The sequence below is a fragment of the Argopecten irradians genome, chromosome 1 (assembly GCF_041381155.1).
Source record: "Argopecten irradians isolate NY chromosome 1, Ai_NY, whole genome shotgun sequence".
Lineage (NCBI taxonomy): Eukaryota > Metazoa > Mollusca > Bivalvia > Pectinida > Pectinidae > Argopecten > Argopecten irradians.
This window is the reverse complement of record NC_091134.1, coordinates 37,858,279-37,870,940: the sequence shown is the minus strand read 5'-3', so window position 1 is coordinate 37,870,940 and position 12,662 is coordinate 37,858,279. Positions and strand designations below refer to the sequence as shown.

The 12,662-nt window shown below is 34.6% G+C and overlaps 1 protein-coding gene across 2 annotated transcripts; it reads left to right on the top strand.

The window, feature by feature from the left end:
• The first annotated feature begins 3,916 nt into the window (after nucleotides 1-3,916).
• Nucleotides 3,917-10,748, top strand: LOC138326755 (uncharacterized). 2 transcript variants are annotated; one of them, XM_069272765.1, is made up of 2 exons: nucleotides 3,917-4,031; nucleotides 8,307-10,748. In XM_069272765.1, exon 2 carries the CDS (start codon nucleotides 8,452-8,454, stop codon nucleotides 9,547-9,549), a length of 1,098 nt encoding a protein of 365 aa, XP_069128866.1. In that variant the 5' UTR covers nucleotides 3,917-4,031; nucleotides 8,307-8,451; the 3' UTR covers nucleotides 9,550-10,748. The 2 variants fall into 2 exon arrangements, with proteins under 2 accessions (XP_069128866.1, XP_069128870.1); XM_069272769.1 differs by lacking the exon at nucleotides 3,917-4,031 and adding an exon at nucleotides 4,458-4,973.
• Nucleotides 10,749-12,662: the final 1,914 nt, after the last annotated feature.

The following is a 12,662-nucleotide window of genomic DNA, read 5'->3' as shown; positions in this document are numbered from 1 at the left end:
TTTTCATTCCACAACCTATATTTAATTACCAAATGTAGAGACATAAATAATATACTACTAATATACCTTCAACAATATCAACATGATCTTCAATATGATGAAGTAGGTCGATTATTAGGTAGATGTACTATCTACAATATGCATATAGATCTGCTAAATCGTATATAATCTCTGACTACACGTATCAAACTGATAAGAAAACGTCGCCATGGAAATTGAATGAGTGTAATTAATCATGACGAAATATTATTTATAATTATCTTTTTAAGTACTCGCTTTTCAGAGTTATATTTAGGAATAATTAATATTGCTCTGAATATAATTCCTCTCAAATTGGTATTTTTGATAACTATCAACATATCTTTTGATTTTTAACAATGGCACGAACTCCTATATCCGAAAATCTATACGAAATAAACTTTTAATACCAAGTATTACACTGAGTATTTTAACGAATCTTTCCCAACACACTATCAATCTTTACCGGAGTTTCAAACAGATCAGTATATATACATGCATATATATATATATATATATATACATTGTGCCTCTACCATACGTTTTTGTAAAACGAAATGCGTGTGTCTGTGATCATCACCAGCCAGAGATCGAGCCTACATATTCGGGTAGCGAGTTGGATAGGTGCCCGGAGCTGGCTGTGGATTTTTTTCTCCCAGTACTCCGGTTTTGCTCCATCTCATGAACTTTAGTGGCTATGTTGTACAGTTGTATTATGCAATTATCTCGCTTGATCGGTTAATTATCGCTGCAATAACTGCCGTTTCCATTAAAGAGTGTGTTATAAAGGATTTTTTACGCGAAATATTGACACACTTTTCCATTCGTACACTTTTAAGATCAATCATCTGGTTTCCGCTACTACAGAGACTATCCGACTTTTGAAGATTTTCGGACAATATCATAACGGACCAAAGTTTTCTACTATGACCAGGCATCATTAATTACAACTCACACAGAACAACAGTAATTAATATAAACACGGATACCCCCGGGGAGCTCATTCTGACATCTTTAGTACCCAAAAGTGAAAACTTTGGCACATTGGTAAAGTTATCAACTGTTGAGATAACCCCCTCTGAGCTCTGTATTCCCTGATAGGAGAGGTATTGGTGTATGGTCATTGATAAAAGTATCCATTTCACCGGTCAGAGTCACTGCTTGTTTAATCCGTTAAGTTGATACAATTATTTGTTGGACATGTTTGGGTTTTGTAGGTGTTAAGTAATTGTATGCAATTAGTGGTTAACATTTTCATTTGCTTTCCAACAATTTATTTTTATCGTCATTGTAACCCAGTAAAATAAACGGCGTACAATTAAAGTGGACAAGAAATGATTGATTTAGTTTTATTTTTTAGTGGTTAACATTTTTTATTTTATTTTTAGCTCCATTGTATTCGAGTTAAATAAACGGTGTACTTTTAAGGTGTAAAAGTGGACAAGAAATGTTTTATTTTTATGTGCGATTACAAATTGATATAAACAAGCCGTATGGTGAATGATTTCGGCCATGTCGCATTGTCGCAGTGACGGGACGCCCATGCGACAATGCGAGAGACCATAACTAGGTGTCCCTGGGTGGGGGATGTCTGCACGTGTCGTTTGGCTTTTTTCTGCAACTTAGTTCGGGTAATTGCTGTAACGAGATCACCGATGAGATCGAAATAGCGATCGTGAAACTTTCCCATAGTCTTCATTAACGTTGGTAGTCGACATTTGCCACGAAAACCATGATAACGGGAAAAAGCCCCATATCTGCAGATTTCACAATCAAAACAAATAGACAGCCTCTTACTTATGTCTAAAGGTATCTTTTTGTTCAAAATTTAACATTTGAAAACTAATTTTATGTTTTGAAGCGAAATTTGCGAAAAGTAGCCGCGACTAATGAAAAGAAAATGTGTATACATATACATGAGTATATATCAAGATAAAAAATGTGGCCAATCTCATATGAAAAGCTACAATAAAATATGTTAAAATCAACTAAGGTCAAGTAGGGACGGTAGGTTTGGATGAAAGTATATCGATGTCCAAAAATAGAAAATTAGTTTTAGACTATTCGTACTGGTTTCAATAATTATCATGTAGGTACAAATTGCGTTTGTTGTCTGATATCGAACAATAGGGAAAAATGATTGATTTCATGTCCCAGACCGGACTTGCAGTGTACTTAGTATTCGATCGGCAAGGTCGATAAAATGTTTTTGTTATTTGAAACCAAAACATCCTCAATATCACTGAAGGTAAAACTATGTTTTAAAGTCATTGCTATCTTTTTTCCTAATATCATAAGCGATGTCATATATCGCAAGTTTCGCAAGAGCGCAATTTGAATTTTAACCAAAAAAATAATGACAAATGTTGCTTTGTCACAGTCACATTATCGCGATCTCGCCTTGTCGCAGTAACTATACGAAAAGAGAAACCGTTGTTCTTATCGATTCATTATACGGTGGATCGGTGGTTTTTCTTCGGAAACTCCGTCATTTAGCCTCCTCCTTAATCGTACACGTCATGAAAACACTGATTATACTGTGAAATTAGATAAATAAAAAAAAACCTCCTAAATTTCATATAAATTAGACCAGAAAATATCTTGATCCGAATTAAACTGGAACTCACATCTAAAACGAGGTCAATTTCAGATTAAGAAAACATGATGTAAATTTCACATAAAATCAACCTGTTTCTTCCCCAAATGAAGTTGACATGAATTAGACTTGAATGTACAGGAAGACACTCGCCTGTACCTATTTTATTCAAAATACATAACTGATTTTCAATTAGCGCTCACGTAAACACGATATTGATTTCAGAGTATTTTTGTTAAAGCGAGAAAAACCCACTGACAATTAATTCTTAATTAGTACACATGTAATATATAACTAAGGTTTACGTTAGAATATAGAATACCGACATACCGTTCATTGTCCTATTGATCTCATCACTTTGGTTAATTCAATGATGAAGCGAAAAACTTTTAAATATCCAAAGTCACGCATGTGCAATGGTACGTGACAATGAACGGATATTGATTAGAGAGATAACGTCAGTATAAACGTTTTGATGTGTGCTATCTTCGGTGTCATTAAAATTACAAACAAACGCTCACCTGAAAATGCTTCATATACATGCTACGAACTTTTTACTTCTAAAACAAATCACGATGCGTTTGGAGTAAGCAGAAGCTACATGTACATAGTAATTTGAAGTAAAACCTGTCAAGCCTGCAGTATATCTATTTGAAGATGAAGATGTTTTTCTACGGAAACCTTACATTAGTATGGACTGTCACCATGAATGTGCATTTGCTTAGATATAGTAAAATCGCTTTCTTTGTCGATGGTAGTTACAAATCCTCCAACACTCATCTTGTTGTACTGTAACAGTATATCCAATGTGTCTCAAATAACTAAAGTTAGGAAAATAGGTTCAATATTCATGGACTCGATCCCATCCCTAATAGTAAACTGTCTTTCTAACTATTTTCTTCCCTTTCCTTATTTTCTTACCTTATATAGAATTCTAGTAAACTAACATTTAGGTTGACTACACAGAAAGCATTACTAATAAGAATCTTTTCTTTTAATTTTATAAAATTCTTTAGTCCAAAATTAGCGCTTTATGACGACGTAGAATCAAAGAAAGCTCATGTTTTATTAATACACGTATATTGTGTGAACTCGAACTAATTTAGAGGACTATTTTTGTTTAAAAATGAATGAGCTAGTTTGAGTGATTAGTAAGCCACCGATCGAACTAGACATGGTCTGATGGTCGCACGTTCAGCAGTCAGAATCTATGTACCCTAGGATGGAAATACACAACACAAGTATTGTCCCACTACTGTGAGGGGGTACTGTCCTGTTTCCGGACTAAAGGGGCACGGCTAACTTGGATTTCACCATGACGTCATTTTTAAAAGTTATCTGCGATAATCATTTATGCACGGCATAAAACTGCACAGATGTTACTTGAGCAATAATAAGACAGATTGAACACTTAGTGGTAAGTAACTGTTTTGATTATTAACTGGGAATGGTGAAATTGATGATTAACAAACACAAGATGACGATGTTGCTGATGATGATATATGATGATGATGATAATGATGATTATGATGATGATGAACGATGATGATAATATTGATGATGTTGATGGTGTTGGTGGTGGTAATGATGGTGATAATGATGATGATGATGATTATGATAATGATGATGGTAATGGTGATGGTGATGGCGGTTGCGGTGGTGGTGTAGTAGTTGTTCGTGGTGATGTGATGATGGTGATGATGATGATGATGCTGTGGTGTTGTTGCATGGTAATGTGACAACGACGACGACAACGATGACAGAGATTTAAATCTCTGACGACGATGACAAATATTTTCATTTGGTTTTGAAACTCATTTCTCATAATGAAACTTCACCAATAAACAAATATGGGTATCAGATATACAGAACGTGAAGTAATCTTTTTAAGTGAATACGATTTTATTTAATGTAAAGTATACCTTGAACATGCATCTAACTACTGCCGTCTGTACACATACACATCTACACACCAAGCTTCTAGTGTATTTTGGCAGTCGTATGTATAAAATTGGCTTAACAAACGAAAACATGTCAACAAATCTGTCCATTTTGTAGTTGTGATTTAAAATATTTACTCTCCAAATTAAAAACAACGTCGTTCAGTACATTCAATAGAACTTAAATTTCTCACATTTCAAAGTGAAATTCAAAGTTAGATTGTGTTAAACGCGTAGCTGGCTAAGCAAAGAAATGATAGCGCGATATCGGAAACCTCGACTGTACATTTCATATCAGTTTATATAAATGTAAACACTCCGTAAGGCTGGCATTTGGACAGAAGTATTTGTACTGGACTGTTAGGGAGAAACCAGAGACATTTTATCCCCAAACGGTAGACCAGAGGAGGAAATCTCAGGTAAAATATTTATTCGAGGTATACTTCATGTTCTGACATTTTGAAAAGAAAATATAATCTTAAATTTATTTTCCTTTACTTTACACCTTTATTGGCAGTTATGATTCGATAATGTTTGAATCAATTATCATAGCAATTAAAAAAAATTCACATTAAGATAATTTTTAACTTAAATCTTATTTATTTTTAAACAGTTCTTCAACTTGAAGTTCATCGTTGAACTATACTTACGACGTTTTTTTTTAAAGAAGATAAGAGAATTTTGACTTGTTTTTGTCAAAACGTACTTTACTGAATTTAGTACAGTCAATATACTAATTATTTAATACTTATTCTATTAACAAGACATTAATTCAGTATTATCTTCGAAATGTACAATTTATAGAAAATTATTCATGCTGTGTTCTACGTATATCTAAAATTGATCTGACCATATATAAAAATAGCGAAATTTATTACCTGAGTATTCTTTAAAACTTATACCAGTTTATAATACGTGTTATTCGAAATGCATAAATATTTCTTTTATATTTCTTTTAAATACATGTATGATTATAATTATAACAAATAGTTTTATTATAAAATCAATTGATGCAGATTTTACCATTTGACAACCTGGTTGGCAAAAATGCCTGACAAACGTCTTGATCAAAATAAGACTAATGAAACAAAGTAAATTTGTACGATGATTTGACTAAAATAAATTAATTGCAGCTACGGTTTGGCTATCTAACAGATTAATTTCTATGGTGATTTGGGAATTACATGTTGTTTTTACGCCGATTTGTAAATGACAAAATAGAATGTTCAAAAAATCTGAATGAGGCATGTAAGTTTAAATTTGTTTAATTATCTGATTGCTGTAGTATAACAAACTAAAAAGACATAAAATTTGTTGTTGATTTACGTTCGAGGATAAGCGACATGACCTTAACTTTGCTTAAAACGTAGATCAATGTAAGCTATAGAATGACCTTTATATCTATAGAAAACAATGTCAGCGGTTGTAGGTAAAATACATTAATGTCTATTAGCAATTTAGTTGGGGTAGGGTTTAAAACAGTCGTAATAACCATTATCGATTACCATATATATTGTTAAAAACTGGACTTGTATTGAGCATCACGTCACTTTATCTCTGTTTCTCTCTAATGTAACGGGTTATCTTTAACTTTGTACAAAAACTAAGCATTTGATTTTCACATCAACGTAAGAACTACACCCATAGATCATAAAATACAAGATAACCTTCATAAAAATACCGCCTTGAATTTTCGATTGAAAGATCCACACTTTAAATTTACATTATATCATAACTCAGTCACTATGATTTCTGTGAGTTTTTAATGCTTTGTTGAAAAAAAAAACCCCTTTTAAATCCAAGGTAAATTTGAATAGGATTTTGACTTTTCAGCCACAGATATACCTGTGAAATTTGCATTTTGTCGTATTCACACTGAGAGCCAAATTTTAGTTTTTTTTATTGACATATGTTTGTTTAATTCTACTAATTTAATTGTATCTAATTAATTACCGAATTAAGATTGGCATGGTATTTTAATCAACAGCCATATGGTCATTTGATTAAGGGCATATGTTATGTTATATAAGTTTCGAATTCGAGGAAGGACGCAGTATCCGGAAAATCTACAGTCAGAACCTGAGAACTGACAACTGGCAATTCTAAACTATAATTTATGAATTTAAAATATTAAGAAAAATTATAAAAAGATAAACAGATTTATAAAACCAAAATGTTAAATTGTATGGAGGGCGGACATGTTAAGGACATGTATAGTTATCGGCCCTGCTTCGTAATCCATGATATCACGCCAAAATAAACACAACCAGACACGCCGTTTGAGATAGGATTTGAATTAAGCTTTACAAAGACAGAGATAAAAATATAATACATTCATTTGAAATTTCTACATATGCGAAAGAATAACACCACATTAATTTCATCAATTTAAAAAAGAAACGTATAATTTCAGGAGTTGATAACAGGTAATTACGAACAACATCATATGTGTTTATTTAACAATCATGTATTACATACACGCCCCAAATCAATTAATTTATAGGAAAAAATCCTACAGAGTGTAATCTTATTTCAAGCGTTTGAGACTAAGAGTCAGTATTTGAAGTAGAGAACAAATACAGTAATTCATCAACTCTTATCTTTGAAATTTCTCACAAATTACGTGTCACATGAGATTTATCTAAAAAGCTACTCAAACACGGGACTACATTCCGTGTTTTAACTTATACACTTATTGTGATATATTGCAGCGTCAATTATGAAGTTTAAAGAAACAGACACGTTATTCTTTACATGAGAAATCAGCTACATTTATATTTTACGATCCCCCGATTGATTCCCATTGTCACGCCTAGGAGCCCTATCCACCCGTACTCCATGTTCTTTATGGCGCCACTAACTTTGACTTATACTTAATTGTTGATTTCTTCAAGAACTAGTTTATAATGTTCATTACTTATGTAGAACTTACAATTACTTCTTCTGTAATAAAATAATGTATTCCATCTCCTTTAGCACGAGTTTAGTTTTGTTCTGGTGTTAGGACTAGACATTTTGGCGCATACACTGTATGCCTGCTGTCATTATCAAAAGAAATGGTGCCACTAGCTTGTATGCACAATTCCCGATTTTTTTTATTTTAAATTATTACACATTTTCGTTCCATACGATTTTATTTTTATTTAAGAATGAAATAGATTAATTGAAGATCGATGTATCTCATTGGATTCCGTTATTTATTTGCTTTGAGTATTGGGAGGTGGGGATTGGGGTTGGCGTGGGGTGCTGGTAGGATTATATCCATGGACTAAATGACATTACAGCATATTAACTGTAAAAATGTGAAAAACTCTTTCTTATGTAAGGATTTGATTACGACGGCTCCGATATACAAAGATGCTTATTGGTGCGAATTAAGGAGTAGTATACGAGGACGTCATGCAACATAAAACGTAATCGAATCCTGCTTTTTCTACAACTTTCACGCTTGAGCAACCAAATATATGGGTGTTTGCAGTATCACATTTTAAATGTTTATCAAGAAATGCATTTTGAATTTTGACAAACATTTTTGATAACAATAACGGGATTATATAAAATCATCGGTATTAACTAAATATGTATTAATAATAATTGAATGTGTAATATAAATATAAATTCATTGAAAGAGATGCTAATCTGTTTAATTACTTGACGTTGGATTTTGAATTTTCCACTAGAATGAACATGCATGTTTTGAAACGAATAAATTCAATACGATTAATTTTCAATTGTAATTCTTTTCTTTGCAGATTACAAATTCCTCGGACAACAGTGACCGGAAGTGGAATTTTGATGTAAGGTTTTGACATTCGATGCGCCTATATAACCCGAGATGATCTAGAGTGCTCGTTTGTTTCATTGGGAATTATTCAGTTAAGATAGCTGTGTCAAACAATGCCTGCTCAGAGGAAAATGCGACCCCCAAAGCATCTGGAAAAGATGCTGTTTATAAACCACAAAGAAGATCAGTCTTTAGAAGACCGGCTAGCAAGGATACATCTGCGCTCTAGACTCCGAGAAATTGAGTTAGACAGGGAAAGAATAAAAGTGAGAGATGAACTCAGAGATTCTAAAAAGAAACAAATACCCATTGATAATATTCTCGCCAGACAAGATACCATGACTCCACGCGTTCCTGTACAATCAGCTAAACCAGCAAGACTTTCATCAGTGACCTCTGATCCGCGGTCACCCCAGGACGAGGACGGACCGAACGCCTACCTCCTCGGGGAATTCAAGAGGATGTCAGAGGTCATTCCCACCATTCTTCTTACATTATCAGCGAAGGATGACAAAAACAAACCGAAATCTGGCTCCAGATATAGAACGGAGCATCCTAAACCACAATCAAAAGTGATATCCGTACAGGATTATGAACCCGACCTACATCGGATCACCAAACTTGCAAGAACGGTGAAAACTCTGAGACATAATATGGCTATCAATAAAAAGCTAGAATTCACAAGACCAACTGTTTCATTAGCGAAATTGTTTAAGGAAATATACGAGAAAGATCACGATTTGGACCAATACACTGACGGTGCTTGTGTTTTACTAAAGAGGAAAATGGAGAAGCGAAGAAAAGGAGCTTTACCTCCTCTCAACAGACCAATATCGCGACGCCACTCAGCATATGAGTTTTCAACAAAGGAAAATATTAAGGAAAACCAAACCGGAACCGGAAGTGACAGTCGAGAAGGTGTACTCCCGCCACATGGTAGAAATTCTACAGCTCTCCCAGGCCTACAGAGGACACAGAGCATGGCCAATCTGCCACGGATGACCAGAAGTGTGTCCAGTCTCAGTGTTCTAGGTGTCCGGAAGTCCGAGAGTCCGGAAACAAAACTTTACATAGCCGAAGACGAACTTGTTATGCGCAAGAGAGTTGCATTTGAGTTGAACAAATATGAACGGTTGAGGAAGAAAGTAGACAAGTTCCTCCTTCCTCCGAAAGCAATTGCTGAAGCTTCAGAGGAAGTGGCCGTTACATGACATTAGGGTTTTACAATGAACACATTGTCATTGGGTGAATATTCTACAATATGACAACATGAATATGCTCTTCCAGCTCAATGGATCATATATTATATCAGTAGGATATCATACTAAATATACAGTATATTGTAAACCAACGCAATATCCTTTTTATCTCAATTGGTTGAAGTAAGTTATATGCCGTGGTGTTGCGTCCGTCGTCTGGCCGTTGTCAATTTTTTCCTCTGCACGATTTCCTTTCGATAACCACGAGGACCAAAAATCTGATATGGGCCTTTGTCACACCGAGTTGTTGTTCCAATAATATTAGTAGTAGATGTACGACATTAAGCAATGTCGAGGTAATTATTCAAAAGTGTTTCATCGTGCTATACCTCTAACATTGTTGGGGTAAACTGGGATGCTAGAAGACAGATTTTATTTAAATCAATGACATTGTCGTTGGAAACAAATTGGCTGAACTCCCAACAGTTTCTCAACAACCATGTTTAATGTTGTCCAATTTCTTATGGGAATACTTTTCATTGTCTGAACCAAAAACAAGAAGGGTAATATTGAGCATGTAGAAGGTTTATACACAGGCGTTTTTCACAATATATATAAACGTATATTTATTGTCCATAGAGCCTGTGCTTTATGTTACAATTGAGTTTAGAGCATACTGGAGGGAGGAAATACCTTTACATTCTATCATGATCACACAGGTAAATTTTCCGGAAGCTGAAATCTTAGTTTAATAGAATGACTTCCTCTAAATAACCAACAGGCCTTGGTTTAAGGATGAAATATGTCCAGTAGGATATGAAAATTATCGTGACTCATATACAGTGTTGTCAAGTATGAGTACATAAAATATCGTACAGGAGGTGGACTAGGGAGCATACAGTTACAGGTGAGAGATGTGGAAACTATAGGGCAAATCTTAGTACTGGAACAAGACAAGAGCTGATATCAGGCTTGCAACAAGTACCTATCTTAAAATTTACATTGTATTAATTTATATATTTACTAAGTTATTAAATATACATTGTACTTAACTAAGGGCAGTTAAGGGAACATTACAAAAAGTATATATCTTTTCCATTAAAGAACACTAATGAAGACTGTTAGAAAATCTTTCCATATTTTGTTACATTTTGTGTACCATATGTATGCTGCCATGAAATAGGAATATTAAAAATATAACATTTATCGAAGATTATTGTTTTTTTATATATTGAAATCATTTAGGTAAACTTGTATCACATTATCAGGGCTAACATGCAGTGGAAACTAAACATACATGTATTAACCTATGACAAACAATTTTCAATATCGTAATAAATGTGTAGCATACACAATACAAAATGCGAAATCACGTTGATTATTTGGCTGCTGATGATCTGTCAATTGTTGTACTAAGACATGAATACACTAATTGTATTTATGGAAAATAAATATGTAATGGAGAATCAACATCAATGATTTGGTGTGGAAATTGTATATTTAATGTAAGATGATATTCTTCAGACACCTAGGCCATCTGTCATCAAAACCATCGACTAGCCGTATACCATTTTTACATGGAATCAATGGTGTTGATGCTCAGTCACATACATATGTATTTACATGTTTGTCATTATCTATCATCTACTATCATGCATGGAGTGCTGATAATGGTCAGTTTGACTGTCAGCTGACCACTGTACCAATGACCACAGATGTACAGCAATATTACTTTAGCTAGTCCACCATATGATAATGGTCAGTTTGACAGTCGTCTGACCATTGTACCAATGACCACAGATGGACAGCAATATTACTTTAGCTAGTCCACCATATGATAATGGTCAGTTTGACAGTCGTCTGACCATTGTACCAATGACCACAGATGTACAGCAATTTTACTTTAGCTAGTCCACCATATGATAATGGTCAGTTTGACAGTCGTCTGACCATTGTACCAATGACCACAGATGTACAGCAATATTACTTTAGCTAGTCCACCATATGATAATGGTCAGTTTGACAGTCGTCTGACCATTGTACCAATGACCACAGATGTACAGCAATTTTACTTTAGCTAGTCCACCATATGATAATGGTCAGTTTGACAGTCGTCTGACCATTGTGCCAATGACCACAGATGTACAGCAATTTTACTATAGCTAGTCCATCATATGATAATGGTCATTTTGACTGATAGCTGACCACTGTACCAATGACCACAGATGTACAGCAATTTAAATATAGCTAGTCCATCATCTAATAATGGTCAGTTTGACTGTCAGCTGACCACTGTACCAATGACCACAGATGTACAGCCATTTTACTATAGCTAGTCCATCATATGATAATGGTCAGTTTCCATCATATGATAATGGTCAGTTTGACTGTCAGCTGACCACTGTACCAATGACCACAGATGTACAGCAATTTTACTATAGCTAGTCCATCATATGATAATGGTCAGTTTGACTGTCAGCTGACCATTGTACCAATGACCACAGATGGACAGCAATTTTACTATAGCTAGTCCATCATCTAATAATGGTCAGTTTGACAGTCGTCTGACCATTGTACAACAATGTACCACTGACCACAGATGGACAGCAATATTATTTTAGCTAGTCCACCATATGGTAATGGTCAGTTTGAAAGTCGTCTGACCATTGTACAACAATGTGCCACTAACCACAGATGGACAGCAATATTACTTTAGCTAGTCCACCATATGATAATGGTCAGTTTGACAGTGGGCTGACCATTGTACCACTGACCACAGACGAACAGCAATTTTACTATAGCTAGTCCACCATTTGGTAATGGTCAGTTTGACAGTCGGCTGATCATTGTAATACTGACCACAGATGGACAGCAATCTTACTATAGCTAGTCCACCATATGATAATGGTCAGTTTGACAGTTGGCTGACCATTGTACAACAATGTACCACTGACCACAGATGGACAGCAATTTTACTATAGCTAGTCCACCATATGATAATGGTCAGTTTGACAGTTGGCTGACCATTGTACAACAATGTACCACTGACCACAGATGGACAGCAATATTACTTTAGCTAGTCCACCATATGATAATGGTCAGTTTGACAGTCTGCTGACCATTGT

What these genes read in the sequence shown, in the direction of transcription:
- LOC138326755 (XM_069272765.1), top strand. Translation starts at nt 8,452, where the DNA reads ATGCCTGCTCAGAGGAAAATGCGACCCCCAAAGCATCTGGAAAAGATG.